General features: G+C 43.7%; 2 protein-coding genes across 2 annotated transcripts in view; one reads left to right on the plus strand and one right to left on the minus strand.

The window, feature by feature from the left end:
- Positions 1 to 6,326: 6,326 nt before the first annotated feature.
- Positions 6,327 to 14,090, plus strand: N4BP2L1 (NEDD4 binding protein 2 like 1). Its single transcript, XM_035900438.1, has 5 exons — positions 6,327 to 6,391; positions 7,627 to 7,751; positions 8,578 to 8,666; positions 9,881 to 9,957; positions 11,616 to 14,090. The coding sequence occupies exons 1-5, from the start codon at positions 6,327 to 6,329 to the stop codon at positions 11,842 to 11,844; spliced, it is 585 nt and encodes a 194-aa protein (XP_035756331.1). The 3' UTR covers positions 11,845 to 14,090.
- Positions 14,091 to 14,167: 77 nt separating this feature from the next.
- The window catches only part of BRCA2 (BRCA2 DNA repair associated), a 40,301-nt gene continuing 34,855 nt past the window's right edge, over positions 14,168 to 19,613 (minus strand). Inside the window, 7 exon segments of the mRNA XM_035900477.1 lie at positions 14,168 to 14,820; positions 16,073 to 16,225; positions 16,623 to 16,879; positions 17,520 to 17,655; positions 17,742 to 17,908; positions 18,123 to 18,324; positions 19,390 to 19,511. Coding sequence (XP_035756370.1) covers positions 14,182 to 14,820; positions 16,073 to 16,225; positions 16,623 to 16,879; positions 17,520 to 17,655; positions 17,742 to 17,908; positions 18,123 to 18,324; positions 19,390 to 19,511 — 1,676 coding nt within the window. The 3' untranslated portion in view covers positions 14,168 to 14,181.

Raw genomic sequence — 19,613 nt, forward strand, 5'->3', positions numbered from 1 at the left:
CGGCCCGCGGTGCCGCGAGGATGTGCCGGCGCTGGGGGAGCCAGCAGCGCCGAGGGGGACGTTTCCCAGTGAGAGGGACCCATCGCCCAAGCCAAGGTGGTGGTGGTGGTGGTGGTTGTTTCTTCCCCAAAAAGCACCAGGCCGGTGCTTTTCCTTGTGATTAATCACGAACACGGCAAAGCGCTTCCTCTCTCCGACTGCGAAAGCTGACGACTCTGGCTTCTGTTTTCGTGACGTCCTGCAGGGTCAGAGCCGTAGGGGTGTATCAAATGGGCAGGGGAGAGCGCTCCACTCTCCAACAGCTCCGAGGCGGATTAAAAATACAGGTGGGAAAACCCCAGAGGGGGATGCTGGGAGGCGGCACCGCAGTTGGTGTCACCCAGCGTAGCCGTCGTCTGGTATCACGAAATCTCACAGTCGGGTATCTCGCAGCTCCCGGCACCACTCACGCTCCATCAAAAGAGGAACGCTGGCTGTCTTCTCACTTGGGTTCCCATGCTCGGGCAAGGAGCCCGTGCTGGGATCACGGGTTGCCACAGGAAGGACGCCGCTGTGAAAGGTGGCAGCTGGAGCCATGCGATACGCCGGGCTAGCACACCATTTCCTCTCACCCACACCCTCCGTCCCATCACACGGTGCCGGCTGCCTCACGGGGCTTCTGTAAGGCCAAGTTCTTTAATGAACGGCCGGATGCTGTGTTTGTCCTGACACCCAACATACGCGTCTGTCCCTAAGAGGTTGTGTAAGCACAGGCCCCTTCTCCGACAGAGGGGTTTGGGTCTTTTCATAGTACAGTGAGAACATAATGATTTGGGGCCGTATTCTCAGCCAGTGCAAATAACTGACTCGCCCTTTTTTTTTTTTTTTAGGTCAAACCACAAGATTAGTTATTAATGACAGATTCACCAGATCAGTTCTAGGCATTGTTTTCATCCCCTGTGAGATGAATGTTTGAGGAACTCGTTCTGTTTCTAGCCCCTGTTCATTGCATTTGGCCATGCAGCAGTACGCAGACCAAAGGGCAGCTGTAAAAATGGCATTTAGTACCCCTCCATTAACTCTGTCCAGATTATGAAAGGGCTGTGCCAAGAAAATTCTGAGATTTGCTATTCCCAGATTGGGTACATTTTGGCATTGGTAAACACAATGTGCTAAGCAAAGCGATGTTTGCAGAAAATTACTGCAGCAAAGCTCAGTGCAAGATCCTACTGCCGGGGGTAGGAAAGTAGCATTTATTTGCAAAATCCTCAGTAAGCTCGTTTTACCCACTCAAATTCATCCTCTCAGATTTTATTCGCTCACACTATTGCAGCCAAATACTCGCAAGCACCACAGTGCACGTGCACAGGTGGTCTGCCCAAAATCAGAGAGGACAAGGACCTTCGGCTGTCCCATCCACCTTTTCTCTTCTGGGTTCCTCTCGGTTGGTGGTGACAGGTGGGTTTTGGTCAGCTCTGCTAGGCCGTCTCGCAGCCAGCTGCCATCTTTTTGCCTCCAAATTTTGCTTGCTCAGTGCTCCGTGAATCTTAGGCAGGGAGTTTTGCCCGTTATTTTCATTTTCCTGTTTTAGGTGTCTTTTCAGCTGCAGCCTCTCCGCCCATCGGAACGAGGGGAAGCAGGAGGGTGTGTATGGGCCGGTGTGACCTGCTCGGCCATCCTCCTGCTCTCGGAGCTTGGCTCTTCCAGTGGCAAGTCCTCCATGCTGGGCCTTGGCCAAGGGCTGGCCTTTGGGGTGCATGAACAGCACCTTTCCCAGTTTTAGCGCTGTTAACGATGTTCTTGGTTGTCAGTGTGTACCACTGGTTTAGCCTTTGCTCTGTTGTTTCTTCTGGTGCTTTCACACGCGCCTCCGTTCATCGTTCTTTCTTCACATCAGCCAGCATTTTCTGTTACAACTTGGACATCTTCACAGTGCTCAGAAGTGTCACGAACCGCAAATGTTATCACTGGTGACATGGCAACTTATTGGTAACTCCAGCAGAAGGGTCCCTTTTCAGTTCATCACACAATCCTAGGAACAACCTCGGATCCATGACGCGTTGCCCTGACCTTTCAGTGTCACCCAGCAGAGTTTGGAGACAGCTTTGCAAGATTTAGTGTTGGCATCTTTGTTAAAATGATTTCCCCATCCTGGTTGCTCCCCCAACTCAGAGCAGCATGACGTTGGCATGGATTGGTTCGGGTCCGATTTTTGGTTTCTGGTAAAGGCAGCGAAGGATTCACCTGTCATATATTGAATAGCCAAGGCAGAACAGGGAGTTGGTCTGCTCACCACCAAGCTCCAAACCTTTCCAGTCTCTTCAGTCTTCCATCCCTCTTCAGAATATGCTTCCCTGAACCACGTATTTTAGGTGCCCCTGACCATCTCCCTCGAGCCGCTCACTGTATGTCACCGCCAGCAGACGCGCATGGGAGAAGAGGGGTAGCGGGGAGTTGCGTCTCCAACAGCCTCCGTCGGGCGTGTGTAACACCCTCCTCCTGAACACGCTCCCCCCGACTTCACAGGACAGATCTCATGATCGGACCTGGGCAACTGATAAGAAAAGAGTTACCTGAGGTGCGGCAGCTGGTTTAGCTTTCAAAAATGTCTCCAAAACAATTAAATGAGATGCATACAAGCTCGTACCTGCTTCCCCAACAGACAGTTTATTGCACAGTAGCTGTATTTCCAGCTCTTCTACGACGTATTGCAATGATGCACCACTTGGGTAACGTGCAACCCTCTGTTTGGGAGTTTAGCTGAAGCACTAGGCCGGGCGTGATCAAAACACAACTCTTCAGCCACTGCTGCTGGTTTATCCCTTGAAATGGGTTTGCTCTTGTGCGCCCTTAGAAAGCAGGGACGGAGCAATCTTCCAGGACAGGAAGGAAAAAATGCATTGGCACCGAGGTATCATTGCTTGGTGTAATCCATACCTTCGCCAGTTCTCTCTGCTGCTTTTGCCCAGTTCCTCCTGGCACCTCCAGCCCTGGGCCAGCCCCGCTGCCGTTACCAGCACCCCGACCCCACTGCAGCATTGCGGCTCTGACCAGGGTTCATGGACTTCAGCTCCGCAGCTCCTGCTTCCAGGTGGCAGCGCATTGTAAACACTTAACCTTTGCATAAAACCGCTTCACGTCATTCTCCTGAGCGTGTTTGTCAAGTGTCTGTTGCTTTGCAGAAGACAGCCGCTGCTCTGGCCCCGGCGGGCGAGGCACGAAGGCACCTCCCTGCTGGGCCAGCAGCCCAGCGGCCGGCTGGCAAGGCTCCCGCCGGGGCAAAGTCCTCAGGGTGCTGGAGGCTGTTGAAGCACAGCAGGCAAGCGACAGTGCGGGGCATGTGCTCCAGATCTCACAGTTCTGATTTTCTGCTGAAACTAAAGGCTGTTAAATGCCAGGGGAGCGCTTGGTGGTAGGAAGGGTGACCAGAGCAAGCGGTGTCGGTACATACATGCTCTGATCTCCATTGCACTGCAAGTAGCTTGAGAATTTACCGGCTCCGAGATCTGCCTGACACACCGTTCTGTTAGCCTGAAATGTTCCTTCCAATCTGCTTACTGGGATCAATATCAGAAATTCATTTATTTTCAAATTATCTGTGAAATACAGTTATGGATTTTTTTTTTGGTGATATTACTAGTGATCCTGGAGACTTTTCCCAAGTACTCTAATGCATCCAGCTAGTTGAAATCCTGAATAATTATTTTGTTGTCAGTTAAAATCTGAAATTTGAAGGCACTGAAGATGCTCTTCCAAAACTGTATAAATAGAATCATAGAATAGAATAATAGAATCACTTCAGAAAAAAAGGGCACTTCCAAAACTGTATAAATAGAATCATAGAATCATAGAATAGAATAATAGAATCACTTTGGTTGGAAAAGACCTTTGAGATCATCGAGCCCAACCTTTAACCTAACCCTGACATCCCACCACTAAACCATGTCCCTAATAAATCATGGGCACAGATCTTTAGGTGAATAACGTAGAAGATTCTAAACCCACCGATGGCTTCACTGAGGCGGTTGTGATAATGCTGCTGTGGTCAAACAGCAAGGCGGCTGTATTTTCAGCAGAAAGATTCTCCTTTTTTAATCACAGCAGCCATCCGAAACCTGACCAGGTGGGGTGGCAGATGAGCGTGCACCAACACTAGCCGAGACGCCCCGTTGTTCAGAAGCATCCTCGCTGCCCGGGCTGCCGGTGGGCTTGGTGTGGGCAGGCAGCGAGGCTTGTCCGCTGGCCAGCAGGATGTTTCTGGGGGCTTTATCAGTTCCCAGGCTCTGCCGGTGGACACGTGAAGTTTTGCTGCTGTTGCGCCACCAGGATGTTTCTGGGGGCTTTATCAGTTCCCAGGCTCTGCCGGTGGACACGTGAAGTTTTGCTGCTGTTGCGTCAGATCTGAAGAAGAGCAGAAGCATCTGAAAGCTTTTTTTTTCCCCCCGACTGCATCAGCCAGTCTGATGAGATATGGGATCTAGGGTGGTAATCTGCTTTGCCTTGGGGAAGGGGGAAAAAAGGGTTTGGGAAGATTTATTGCAAGCAGAGGAAACATCCCCCTTTCTCTTCTTATTTTCTTACCCTTCCTAATTTCTGAGACAGCAGCAAACTTTTCTTTAGCAAGACACAGAGCACACTGTATTTTGTATCTACTGCAAGATCGAGAGCTGGAACACGGTGCAGTTAAATGTCCCACGCAGGCAAATTAATACTGAACCTTTGACAAATACTGCTTAGCACAATGCAGCGCTTCGAGTTCACTGGCTTTTTTTAGAAATGCAAACGTAGCTGATACGTACCCTTTGATCTTGCAAAGGGATGTCATTTCTCTTTTCCTCCTTAGTGTCCTTTACCTTTACTCATCTAACGGCAACAGTGGTGCTCAGAATTTATTACTAACACTGGCCGACAAGCCCTCCCATTTTGCATAGCTGGGGTGTCTTTTGCTAAAATATAGGCCTTTTTATTGCATACAGTGATTGGGAGCCCGATGTGGTCATGTAAAACCTTGCTTCTAAACCAGCTTGTGGTCCTGTGTTGATCGTAGGCAGCTTATTTCTCAAGGACCATACTGCAGAGGTTTGGGTGCCCTTTGAAATTACCACGGATGGAAGAGACAGGATTTTTGTCGGCTTCATGGGCAGTGATAGGGGATTAGAGAAGAAAGCCGTAAACTTTAGTGTCAGCTTGGTTGTTTTAGAATGCTAAAAGATAAAAACAGCAAAATAAGCAGAAGGTAAAACATCTTTCCTCCCCCGCCCCCACCACGTAAGGGTTTCTTATGTTGCTGTGAGGAGGTTGGTGTGACTACGGCGAATGTGACGGTAGTTCACGCTTCTTAGTGCATTTTGTGCCCTATTTTCCCTCCTTTGAAGCACAAGTTTGATCTAGATTTACCAATGATGTGCAGGTAGTAGATAGCATTTACAGAAAACCACATACTGTTTGGGTTGCTTAATATCAAAGCTGGCATGTGAGTCTGCACATACGTGTTAAAAATTTAGTGAGGTGCATGCTAAGAAAGTAATTTTTAAAATTTGCACTGACTGAGAACAGCTTTAAAGGAAACCCTGAGCAAGAGAAAAAAACCCCTTGCGATCTTTTATTATTGCGTACAGTATTATGTACACACCGGTAGTGAAAGGGATGACATATTTTAGCAGAGTCAGTTTTGAAGAGAAGAGATTGCGATGCAGATGGGTAAAGCAGTGGGAAAGGGGAGGTGCTGAATTCCAGGGAGAGCTGAATATATCAGTTTATCAGCACAGGGGTACCCAGATGAGCATTAGGTGCTCCCATGCTTTTCATGATAAGAATTCTTTGCCCCAAACTAAAGCAAAAGGCATTTGACTTGGTTGCTAACAGTTTGCATCATGACTTCTGTTAGATCTGTTTGCCCAGCAGTAATTATGTGAATAAAACATCTCTTTGGAGCTAGAAGGTAACGATGCGTGGGTGCTAAATGAAACATCATTTGGTGGCTGCAGCCCAGCACGGTGCCGGCAGCCCCGGCCAGCCCCTCAGCAGCCAGTCGCTGCTCTCTGTGCTGGTCGCTACCACAAATTAATACTAATTAATCAGCAGAAGTTACAGTGGAGGCAGAACAAAGTCAGAAGCTGACCTTTACTCAGCTACATGCAACGTGCAATCCTAGTGAAGAATTGCTGCTAGCAGGCAGATTAGGATAAAATTGTTAAGTAAATGGTTAGGGCAGAGCTAGTGAGGACAGAATTAAGCCTCTTCTGCCTGTGTGTCTGGTTTTTGCCGATAACCTAGAGACACCTTTTCCCTTGCTGTTGCTCAATTAGATAAGACATTGAGCAATAGTTGTTTTGCAGCTTTCGGGGATGGAAGAGAAGCGTTTTAGCAGGAAAGCTGAAATGAGTCCCAAGGACTGGAGACCATGTGTGGCGTGAGATGATAGCAGGGCAGCAGCATTCATGTCTGAGAGCCACGAGGTTTCTGGCTTGGCCTTACTTTCCTTTCCAGTGACATTTTTGGGCCTTAGGGAGACAGAGAGCAGTGAGGCGATGCTGTGGGCTCTCCCTGACTTCTTGCAGAGATGCCCTCTCCCTGACAACACTCCCTTGACTGAAAAAAATAGACAGTTCAGCCTATGGACATGAATAAGCCTGGCTTACACACAAATGGGAACACAATTTTGCATTAAGTTTGGTTTTTGTTTTGTTTTTTTAATGCTTTCTAAGGACTGGCAGAGGGATGCTTCATATTTAAGCCACCAGTTAAGCCAGCACCTTCACCTCCCAGAGCCAGCTGCTGTCTGAGAGGCAGCCGGTCAGTTTAGCTTACGGCAGGACGCGCGTCCCCCCCCATGGGCATCCCAGGTCCGAACAAGCAGTGCTGGGGGGACACATCAGTGCAAAGAGGAGGGGGGCTCCCTTGCTTTTGGGGCTGCCAATCTAAGCAATTCAGATTTGTTTATAAAACATACTTAAAAGCTGAAAAAATAAATAAAAATGCCTCAACTCTACAGGAGGAGGGTTAAGTAAAACAGGGACAAGTGAAAAGCAGAAGGAAATGTAAAAGTGCGACAAATAATAGGAAATATTGACAAATCACTCAGACATGTGTTTGCAAATTAAAAAAAAAAAGTTCTAAGTGTGGGCTTTGTAGCCAAAAAAAAAGAACAAGTGATGATAATACAGAGCATCTTTACTAAATGACAAATCATCCCTCCTAGTTATCCTCAAAAATCTCCCTCTAGCAAAACTTCCATCATCAAATTGGGTTTGAGACTAGCTTCCCTGGGATTAGCAGGTTTGGTTTTGTTGGGTTTGTTTGTTTTGGTTTTTTTTTGTATTTACAGTCATAGCTTCTCAGATAACTCGGGAAGCAAACTGAATATATTAATGTGATTAAAGACTCATGTATGTTGGCAGTCCATTGTAGATTTCTCTGCTGAATTAAAGGAATCAAGGCCATGCCTTTAAGCTTCATTCCTTTCCTTCTATGTGTCCATTTACTGATCACATTACTTTCAGATGCTTTAAGCTGGGATTTTTTTTCAAAATGAAGCACTGTGATATTTGCAGAGCATTCGTATGGCTCGCGATTTAATGGTCTCTATCAAAAAGGCATGCGTTAGCATATACTAATCCTTCTTTCATCCTTTTTTTTCCCCCCCAGACAACTGAAATGTGACTATCCCAGCGCTGTGGTTCTTAGTACTGATGACTTCTTTATCGAAAACGGTGTATACGTGTTTGAGCCTGACTTGCTAGAGGATGCGCACAAATGGAACCAAAAGAGAGGTGACTGAAATCGATATGGGGTTTTGGAGGATAGTTTCACTTTTCAGTCTTGTCTTTAAACTTAGTCCCCAAAATGAAATACCTCAAGGTGGTGTCATACACTGAAGTTCATGGGGTACTGATTTTGTTTCTTCTGACTTACAAGAGAAAACCATAAATGAAAAAATGTTGGTGATGGATAGATGTTGGTTTAGAAAACCGGTGACGATTGGGTAGCACTGCTGAAGCTTGGTAACAGCAGGTGGCATGCGACTACCAGCCCGGCAGCTGCTGACTACAGCTCTCTGCACCGCATCCTTCAGACTGGAACCTCTTAGGTGTCTGTCTTGACTTGGAAGAGGGTGTTACGGGGAGGGGGGGGGGGGGAAGGGGGGGATTCGTGATAGCCGTGAGGAAAACTTGCAAACCTAATTTTAAGTCTGAGAATGAAACCACCCAGGTCTCTCCTTCAGAGAGAAAAATGTAACATGCTTTTGCGGCTGTGCGCTGAACTCATTTCTAGCAACGGGTAACACTTTGAGACCATGTAACGGACATCTTTGGCAGACAGCAGTCATTTTCTGGTAAATGCTGTGCTACTGCTAAGTATGTTCTACGAGAGGTCCATCTCTCAGTGCTGAGCACAGCCAGCGGCTGCATCGCCTCCCCCAGGAGTGCACGGGCTGGGCGCTGGCCTCTGCTCGCCTTCGTGTGGTAGCTACAAACCCAAGCCCATGGGGAACCAAGCGTGCGAGCGGTGGGCAGAGAAAGGACGCTTTGGGGCTAGCAAGGCCTGGCTTGGTCTGTTATTTAATACATTGGCTTTACTTCATGTGTTACATTACAGCACACAAGGCAATGAAGAATGGGAAAAGCCCGGTTATTATTGATAATACCAACATCCATGCTTGGGAAATGAAGCCGTACGTGATGATGGAAGGGAAAGCTCGGATTTACTGCTTTTCTGTGCTTGGCTATGACATTTAAGAGGGGATCTGACTGAAATGGTTCTTAACATGGCTGAAAAGAATAACTTAGTTCTCTAATTATAATTAAGGATTGATAAAGTGATGACATAGGGGAAGGGGTGCCAGTGCAGCTGTTGTAGCTAGCCAGCTGTATACCTCAGTGAAGGCAAAATGACTTGAAAAGATCAAGTGTCTTTGAACTTGCCCTGTAACATCTTGATGATCACGATGTACCTCCCCTTCCCCAGCAGTGACATGAACTGAACAGTTACCAAACTATTTGCTGACAAATATATCAAGATATGACTTACAACTTCAGTTTATGACATGTGAAAAATGCACCATAAAGAGTCTTCAAAGACACATTGGTATCTCTTGTCAGGAGTTCTGGCAGAGGTGGCAATATTTTTAGTACAGTTTCAAAATGGGGCCTGGCTGCTAATACTATACTCACGCTTCTGTTCTTGGGTTATGGGTCAGTTAAGAAATTTGGGTCTAAGTGTTGCTTATATGGGAGCACAAAAGAGGCGCAAATCAATAGCGGTGCTAGAAAGCCTGGACACGCTGCTCCCCTGGCAGAAGCTGTGGATGCTGGTGGGTGACTATGAAGCAAGTGCGAGAGCACAGCCAGAGGTGGGGGAGATTTAAGAAAACCAACGGATTTCCCTGCCTCCTTTCCCCCAAATCAAACCTCCAAAGCAATCAATAACTGTATTAAATATATATATGTATATGTGTGTGTGTGTGTATGTATATATATACATATATATGTTGCTTTACCTTGACAAAAATTGAAGCTTGTAGACTTGGTGGCTGCAGATAGCATGCCTGATAGACGTTGACCTCACACTCCCGGAAGCTCTAGAATGGTGTGGTCAGCTTGTGTCTCTTGAGCCACCTGCGACTTCCAGAGAGTTCAAGGGCCAGCATGGTGTTGCCGTGGGGGACGGGGACTGCGGGCAATGCCAAGGCAAGTTTTGCCAGGAGACCTTTGATGTAGAAGGAAATGAAGTTGATGGGACTCAGACCAGCACCCTGATGGGAGGCATGGTTATCTTCCTCTTTCTGGCTCCTGGTACATATGAGATGTCTCTTAACCAGATGAAATCTCATGGGTTCTGGCAGATTGGCTACTCCTGAGCTCAGCAGCCATACATCTAAAACTTCTGTGTACTTCTTCAGGCACGTGAAAATAGATACGAAGTTATATTCCAAGAACCAGATACACCCTGGAAGTTCAATGTTCAAGAACTGTCGAGGTACATCTTTTCCTCTTTGATATAGCAGACAGCTTCTCGTGTTACTGATGTGCTCTGAGAAAGGTCAGCACTCTTCATATACCCTAAAAGGTAACCTCGTAAATGACAAGAGAAGGATTGTTGTGGAAAATTTCTGTTACTCAATACCTGGTCTGCAGTGAATTCAGCCCTGAAAGAGCCTAACTGCTGAAGTGAGTCAGGGAGTAGAAAAAGCAACACACACACCCCCAAAGCGTGTATTCATGCGGCAAGCTTCTCTCTCAGGGCAGGAACCCTGATTATCAGTCCGGGTTTTGAGCAGCACTCCCTCTATTTGGGCCCCAAACATGTCTAAGCACTACAGACAATATTCAGACACCCGTTCTTAAAAAAGCTAACCATTACAAATAGTGGCTTGCAATGCGTGGTCAAGAAACAGGGGTCTAGAGGGTCTTTCTAAAGATCTTAACATGCACACACAAAAGGGGTACCATGAACGTATCAACTCTGCATAACATGGCAGGATACAGAGGCAGCCAAATACAGCTCCAGGTGTGTTAATTGGGCTAGTGGGTGCAGGGTCAATGACTCTGTCACTAAAAACTCCGTGCAGGCTAACGTTCTAGCCTTCAACCGGCATCTTGCAGTAGCACTGTGAAGCTAATTCAAATTGGAGCAGCTCTTTGGGAAATGATTCCGGGACAGCTGAAGGTTGTTTCCAGTCTGGTTCCGCGCTGTGTCTTTACCGGCACTACGGTTTGTGCCAGTTGCTGGTCCCGGGCGCAGGCGGCACACGTGGGTAGGGCACTGGCTGGGGGAGGACCTCCTGCCCGCTTCACAAGTGGGATGCTGCAGCTGGCAACCCACTGCGTTACTGGCACCTTAATTCCACCAGGGGAAAAACATGTCGAGCGACGCAGGATTTGCACACTGCGAGGCTTTGAAAATATGGATGCAGGACAAATTTAGATGATGACTTCTGCCTAACAGAGCTAAATGGCAAAACCAAAGATACTTATGAGTTTGCAAACTCACAGACAAGCAGAAATCCCTGGTGGTCTTTGGGAAAACAACTCCCACTGACATGTTGAGAGACTGCAGCCGTTTCTGGTCTATCCAGAAAGCTCTGCATGGTTGAGCATCCTGTTCCCCTCCCTCTCAGTCTTGTCATCATTTACAAATCCGCCCTGGAGCGTGAGCCACATCAGGTGTGATTATTTTTCCCCACTTGCGCTCAGACAAAGCAACAAGGGTTTTTTGACCTCAGTATGTGTTGATTATGAGTCAGCATCCGGCCTATCTACAGCCCTTGTCTGCATTTCTCCAGATTTATAAAAGCTCACCCCGAGGCTAACAAGCCGTTAGCACTAAAACCCGTATCAAATAATACACAGGTCTTCTACATCTTCTTCTTCTTACTGGGCCTACATTTCAAAGCATTTATCTAACTTCTTATGTCCTGGCTGCCCACAGAAATACTTGATTTTTCAGCAGTCACAAAAATATTTCTAAGAAGTGGGTGGAAGTGAAGAACAATTTGGCAAAAAAGGGCTAGAAATAGATCATCGGGAAGATGAACCCTTATCCTGAACGTATCAGAAACCTTAGCGAGCTTAAGATAACCTCCAATACATGGGTGGCTAAATACTTGTATTTTTCTGTTAATGTTGACTCTACAGAAGAAATATTCATCATGTCCCTCGAGAAAAGATAGAACGGATGAAAGAACAATACGAGCACAATGTTACCTTCCACAGCGTTCTTCACTCTGAAAAACCAAGCAGAGATGAGAGAAGCTCCAGTAGGCCAAATGCAGCTTACGGCACGGGTTCCCACTCCAACCCATTTCCAGCCTTCTCAAACAGACGACCTCGCATGGCACGTCCAAACAACATGCCATGTAACTGAAGAGGGGGATTCTTCAGTGTATTTTAATTATCAGGGTATAAAAGTCTCTAGTTTTGTATTTTTTTCTAAACTTTTTTATTCTTGTATTTTTTCTACTACATTTCTAAATTACTTCCATGGCTTACAAGTTTTTAAATGTCACTGGATTATGATCTCACAGCTCTACAGGACCGCTATAAGAGCACTATCCTTGGTACAAACTGTATTCCCTCTCATCCCTCGTCCTCCATGAAAATCCATTCAAGCTTACGGTGAAATTTACTGGCTGTGCCAAACGCTTTTCCCTGCATCGCACTGTTGTCACTAATGGACGATAAATATTCCTAAATTTTCTTTCTTACAGGCCATGTGGCCAATTCCTTCTCCATGCAGCTGTCCTTTCTTGCCATTTTAATACTTTATATCTGGCTCTATAACCTTTGGTATCTTCCCACTCCATCTTGCCTAGACCATTACTGCCAGCTTTAAAGAGAGGCAAAGAGAACGGTGGAAAAGGTAGCTGGAACAGATTGTAGCAAGATCTGATGCTGTTCCCTATTTACAACTCTGCTGTCTGGATTCATGTTGGTCTTACCTCAGCTCTATCAGAGCCAAACGGCTTCTCCAGCCCGGAGGTGAAACACTTTAACGCACCAAACTGAGCCCTTTATGTTGCCAAGACATAGGAATTCAACCGATCCTGAGATGAGTCTGTGCATGGAGGCTCCTAGAAGGAAACATTAGTGTTAGGCTAGTGCTAGTTAACCTGAAAGTAGGAACAGGGCTACAGGAGCAGCTCTGAAGAGCTGAAGCACAAGGCTACCAAACACCCAGACTAACTCAGAAGTACAAAATAATGACTTAAGAAAGGAAGGGGAAAAAAAAAATAATCTTCTTGTAAGGGGAGAAATCAACTCCTTCCATCACTAAGTGCTGAGAAGCCACTGACTGATGGACGAGTGAGGAAAGAAGCTATCCCGCAGTAGTTTTATCCATATCGTTTAATTCTGCCAATTATGTCCTTATCAAGAAGCCTCATCAAACATTTTTAAAACTCAGCATTTGTGATGGCAATTTTTTTTTTTTAAGTCGGTGTGGATTATTAGGCAGTGCTAATAGAACAGGGCAGTGGGGAGTTATTTTGCAGTAGGAAATGAAGACAGCTTACATAGGACGTTAAGAAATATGGGTACAGCTGCTGTTCATCTACGAATTTAGTGGACAGAGAAGTAGAAGAGGTATAAGGAAATATGCTGTTTCTGGGCAAAAGCCAAGCTGTAATCAGGACACAGCAGATGTACAAGACAAATTGCATTTTCTACTCAAGCTGCATTTAAAAGCAGTGCCATCATTGTGAACTACGGGGCCTAGGGAACCTGGCTCTGCAGTATTGTGCGAAGGTTTACAGAACTATCAGCAAGTACAGTTACATCCCGTCCTGCTCCAGTGTCCAGCTTGGTGACAGGAGCCACTCCCAGTTCAGCACTTGAGCCAAGCAAATGGCAGAGGACCCCTGAAGGGTGGCCGAGTGGGAAGCTGGGGGTCTCGGTTCTGAAACATCTTCCACCCTTTGACCCAGGCAGCAGGGCAAGGGGCAGCCTGACAACAAACCAGCTCAGATGTGGAGTTGGCAGCCAGTCTGGCAGGACTGCTTCTCTCTCCAGTGGAGAAACTCCAGTTCTGAGAAGCTTCCTCTGCTGAAACGAATGAGAACAAAGTAATGAATTCAAGTACTAACTCACTCCCATCAGAAAGATCTCATGATGAAATCAAAGAATCTTTCATGATGCTGTGGCCTCAAGTGCTTCTTTGAGAAGGGAGCAGCTCAGAAACACTGACGAAGGATCTGTCGTTAATACCTGCGCGTGGCATTTTGCTATGAATCTGATAACCATAGCTGTTTTCTCAAACTCTTTTAGGGCTGTATGGAAAATTTGAGGGGAAAAGTACAAGAACTGTGGCAGAATTGAAGTGTTGTGCTTGGTAACAGTAAGCTTAGAGAATTGTTTATTTTGTGCTACTTCTGACAGCCAAACAACTATTCTAATATTACAGAGGGTAACAAAACTGATTGCTTTAGACTGAAACAGAGGTCCTGCTGTAATTTAAGAATACATCAGAATCAAAGCAATGGCTTATAAAACGTCACCAAACCTTCAGCCACACTGATGCTACCGTACGATAGATGTTTGTATGAGAAATGTATAATTACTCATCTCCAAATTATTTTGCAGATGAAATGTCATTTCATGAGTCTTGGTTTTTGTAATATAGCTTTATTAAATATAATCAGGATTTAATGTACAAAGTGTAAAAATAATTTGACTTTGAAATATATACAATACTGTACATGTGCATTTAGTAGCATTTTCTGGGGTTTTGTCTTTGTAACATTCTGTGGGCTGGTAACAAGTCCTCAGGTTCCCCTGTGTCTTTCTGAAGAGCCTCAGCAACTTCAGAACTGCTTTTTGATGAGTTATTTGCTTCCCCAGTAGACCTGGAACTATTTTTGTGTGAAAGACCATCAGCTAAATTAGTAGCTATTGTACCACTGTTTTCATTTACATAATCAATCTTCTTTTCTTCTGGTAAATTATTCACGAGTGCTTGTGTGTTAATCATTGCAAGTTCTTCATCAGCAACCAGGTCATTCTCAGGAAGATGGACAGTTTCTCTCCATTTTCTACAGGGTGTGATGTGACCAATATTCCGATTAGTTTCTTTTGGTGACTTGCCACGCTGTAAACCCAAACTTCGTGGAGGCTGAAACGCTTTTTTTAAAGATGGAGAAATGATTGAACAGATGGGTGTCAGTGGTGGAGGGGCAGGTATGCAACTGAGGAAGTCCATCGCTTTTCTCTTTTTGCTGTTTTTGGGATGGTCTTCATTAATTGTAGCAGGTGAAGGTGTTTTTGCTGTCCCTTGCATGACAAGTTTCATATTCGGTGTGCTAGTTGACAAGGGGCTTGGATGCTTTATTTCAATTTTAGAAGAGATCTAGTAAAAAAGAAATAAGTTTTATGTTGAATAGAACGTCCTATTTCATCAGTTTCCTCAATTACTTCCACAAAACAGGGGGAAAAAACCTGATACAAAAATGCTATGTCATCATTCATGTCCAATTTAACTTAAGTTTGATACCTTCTGATGCTGACTAATATTACTCTTTCAAGTACTGATACTTGATAAATCACTGTTTACATGTACATTAAACCAGTACATTTACATTCTGTTCCTGAGATCTAAGCTAAACGTATGGGAATTTTTCTGTGCCGGCTGGTCAGAAATCAAAGCACTCATAAAAAGAAAAAAAAAAGTGAAGAAAAAAGGGATAGAATATAGACAAAAAACCTTGAAGATAACAATACCTAGAAGATAGACGTTACATAGCAAACCATTCAAACACATGCTTCACTTGAGAATACCATTAACGTCTCCTTTGTTTTAACTTGGTTAATATATTTAACAAACTGACTCAAACTAAACCTTCAGAATTAGATATTAGCACTCTCTCTGAAATGGAAGATGATGTCTTGTAAGCTTAAATTTAGTCCCCAGGAACTGATCTCACATCAGGGTGTTTCCACCTCCCTCGCACATACTGACAAGAAAAATTTTTGTTCTGACCGTGCTCAGTATTCCACATCAGGAACAACCTGCCACCAGCAGCCTTCATGGGAAACTTCAGTAGTGCCTAACTCAATTTTTTTCAAGACTGCTATAAAACGTAAACATTTACTAGGTGATACCTCGTCCCTTTTAAATCCTGGAAATAGTGAACTATAGCTGGGAAAAAAAAGACCAGGAGGTAAATTCTCTAAGCAAGGGGAGGAACTGCAGAATGCCATGAAAGAAAAATTTACAGATCAAGATTTTTCCTTCCAGTGACATGCATGTCAGATAATCTTCACAATGGGACCAAGAAAGCCATGGATTATCTACAGGGAAAGGATGATTCATTTTACTCATATAAAATTCAGAATATTTAAAGTATGCTGTGAAAACACAGGCCACAAGGGGAGGTTTTCATGTACTGCTTGGAGGAAGAATAGTCTCGCAGTTCCTCCTGGGGAATAATCTTAAACCACACGCAGAGAAAGCTTCTAATCAGCTTGCATTGCCCTGAAGACAACCTATGGAGTGGACTGAGAAGTGAGACCATTCACCATAGCTATCAGTAAAAAACATGCTTATATCCTTATTGTATGTACGGTCAGTATAAACACAGTGTTAATTAACAGAAGCTTACCAAACTTTTATCCTCTGCATAAAGACCTGAGCTGCAGGAAGGAGAGAGGCGTTCCAAGCCACATCTTTTAGTTAAACTGGGTGGAAGCGAGAGATTTCTTTGTAGCAAAGTCATCAATTTACTTTCTGCATCAGAGCAAAAGGAGGCCACATTCTAAAAAGGAGAACAGATTACACTGCAGAATAGGCGTTCTTCAAAATTGTTTAAGTATTATATGCTCACAAACAAGGTATTTAGGACTCTGTTCTCTCATCATAATCCCACTAGAAGTTTCTTGTATATCAAACCAACAACTTAGAAGACTGCTGCACTTTCTATGGAGGGAAATACTATACCTTCCTTTTATTGTTAACAAGAGAAAAATCCCTTTGTTTGGAGAGTCCTCCAGGAAAAGTGCACTAACACCTTACTCCACTTCCCAGAAAATCACCTCAAATTCAACATTACGTGCATTACTTGTTTTCAGGATTCATTAGTACTAACAGACTTCTTGGTGAAGAATGAAACAAAGCAGCAACTAAACTTAATCATTAAAAATCTACAGATTTACCTCTATTGTACTTTTCAGCTCATTAACCTTCTCTTGAAGATAGTTTTCCTTTGGACTGGCTGAGAATACAGAAAGATCTCCAGCCAACAGCACAGGAATTTCTGATCTGAATTCAGATTGCCACTGAAGGTTGCTTGCAGAAATGAACGAACAGCAGACAATTATATCTTCAACAGCAAAGTGTCTAAGATCTGTCCGGATCTTTACTGCCACCAAATTATAGTTTTCATCAGATAAGTACACCACAGTAGTGAAACCTAAAAGCAAGAAAAAAGTCTGAATTAAACCTTAAAACTTTAAGTAAAGGTTGATTACAGCAATTTCTATCTATAAAAAGTCACATATATTTGAAAGAATTGATAAATATAACATGGCAGCCTATCTGCATGGGAACAGATGTTTGATGCTTCATTCATATTCTACACCATCTCCCTGCTGATTACCGAAAACAACTCGAAGTCTGTGTTCCAGTGCTTAAAAAACAATACTCCTATGGTACTTTTATTTTTTCATTCAGCAGGTTATCCACCTGTCCCTACCCAGGATCTCCAGTGCCTGGGACCTACTCCTATACTGTACACAAAAGAAGGAGCTTACATACATGCACGATGTCACTTCTGCAGATGCTGAACACAGATGTCAGAACTTACATCCCCCATATACGGAAACAACTACAGAAAAGCTTCTCTTGAGCTTAGATCCTCCCTTACTAAATTTTTCCTGAGCTAATAAGTGAAGACAGTTCTTCGTTACGAAAACAGAACTCTCTGACAGCATATCATGGTGATAGGCTATATTAGCAGGTTTTCACAGGCCTGAGATGCAGGTACATTTTAATTTTTTAAATAGCTTCAGTACTTATTCAATGGGAGGACATGAATGTGGTCCCCAACGTACCTGTTCTGCTAAGAGAAACTACAACTCCAACTAAATCAACTTCAGCACACGGTGGCTGAAAAGAAGGATCCGACAAACTGGTGAATTTTAGAGCTTTTCTTGGAAAGAAAATCTGTACCAGCAACTCCTGTGATACCTGAAGAAACACAACATTTTAAGTTTTTACTTGTATAGACTGTGATACATTTTAACGATACACTTTTACGCAGTTAAAGCACTTACTGGTAGTTGTAGATACTGAGTTTTCTTTGTTGCTGTTAACTGTATATTAGTTGAGTCTGATCTTCCTTTGGACTGTGATGTTGACAGCTGGTAGATTCTGTACCGACTGCCTTCCTTTAACAGCGAACAAACATCTAGCAGTGGACGCCAGATACTCAGTATCGCTCCTAACAATATCAGATTAAGATAGATTAGCTGTGCAATAGTAGTTTGAAGGCTTTTAAACAATATAAATTCCAATTAACACCCAAAAGCCCTAAACCGAAACCCAAATAAAACTGGAAATATTAACATGCAAGCTAAAATACTGTTGGGAAACTCTTCAAATCTACTTGTTATGTTGGCTAGCTAAAAATTATTTATAATTTTCCAAGTACTAACCTTTATGTTTTTCTTGCTTTCTGTAGTCTACCACAAATAATTTCCATACGGTGGACACATCTCTTTTGGAACAACCATTTTCTTCCTGTTCTGTTGATTCTAAAGCCTTTTTGAATTCTTCTTGTATCTGAGTTTGCTTTTTATCATTCATCAACTGCCTGTGAGCATTCAAAGCTTTTAATTGGTCTTCACTGAGATATCCCTGTAACCGAGAGAAACTGTATTCAGTATCTTTTTTTATTAATTAAAAAAAAAAAAATCTCATCAAGATTTTTCATCTATTACAAGCAATTTTATTGTTCAACTGATATACTACTAGGACTTGAAATGAGGTGTGTTCACACAATGGGAGTCACCAGTCTTGACTGGTACTAGCGCTCTGTTGTCTAAGTATTACATTACACACTGTTCTGATGTGATAATTAGTAAGAAGCCTGCTTAAGAATGCGTAACTAAGGTGAATATTTAATATAACAGGCATGCTTGCCTGTTTCGTAAGAAGGAAGAAACGTTAGGAAAAAAATTCTGTAAGAAGAAGAGTTGAACCTCTCAGCGGGCTGCTATCTCTGAGCTGACACAGCGATTTACACTAAAATGCATCAGGAGCGTTACCTTTCTGACCAAGCCTTCAAGATCCAGATGCCCTTACATGTAGCACCACAGATACGCCTAACATTTTACCAAATAAAGTCATAGATCTTATGGCTGTATGACAGTCAAGGACCCTGACTTGCAAAAGACAAGGCATGCATTTCATTTTTAACAACTGGCAGGGACTAATCACCTGCATCTTATTAATAAAAGCATAAACACTTAAAAATTGTGATTGAACTGGAACAGGGAGTGAAGAGAGCAATGACAATATAATTGTTCAAACACTTCAGTGAACAGCATGCAAGAATAAGCATGTGAAACTCAAGACCTACGAGATGCATTTAGTTTTCATATATGCAAGGCAAAACAAAGTAATAAAATTACAAGTAGCATTAACTTTTAATTGTGCTAGGGTCCTGGATTTTTTTCTATCAATAGAAAATAACTTACTCTGTTTTGCAAGCCAAGATATTATTCACCTATTTTAACAAGCCTTCATGAAAATATTTTCAAGATTTTTAATCTTAATTTATTTAGCAATAAGCATACTGCAGAAAATCTCAAAAGGCAGCAAAAATGAGTAGTAATTTAACAGCTGATTTTAGCAGGAGCTACTACATTGTAAATTATTGCACAAGCATTTCAAAAGTAGCCCAGTAGGATCGACAGTTACCTCCATATAGCCAGGATCAGATGCATTCTGAATTGCCTCATAAAGTTCTGCACCATCTTGCAAATTATGGATTTGCTGTCTTGTGACTATGCGTGATCTCGGTGTTCTTCTACTAGTTCTCTCTGTTGACAAATAAGCCATTATGCTGAGCACAGCAATACACTTTAAAAGTGAAGGAAAAAATAATTATGTAAGATGCACGGCGGTACTTAGGCCTTGCCAGA

The sequence above is a fragment of the Egretta garzetta genome, unplaced genomic scaffold (genome assembly GCF_000687185.1).
Source record: "Egretta garzetta isolate BGI_Z169 unplaced genomic scaffold, ASM68718v1 scaffold40, whole genome shotgun sequence".
NCBI lineage: Eukaryota > Metazoa > Chordata > Aves > Pelecaniformes > Ardeidae > Egretta > Egretta garzetta.

Bases quoted from the DNA above. Each gene is read 5' to 3' on its own strand.
- N4BP2L1 (XM_035900438.1), top strand. From the start codon at position 6,327: ATGGAAGAGAAGCGTTTTAGCAGGAAAGCTGAAATGAGTCCCAAGGAC. The intron at 7,752-8,577 runs GTGACTGAAATC...GTTACATTACAG, and splicing joins CAAATGGAACCAAAAGAGAG to CACACAAGGCAATGAAGAAT. The intron at 9,958-11,615 runs GTACATCTTTTC...TTGACTCTACAG, and splicing joins AATGTTCAAGAACTGTCGAG to AAGAAATATTCATCATGTCC.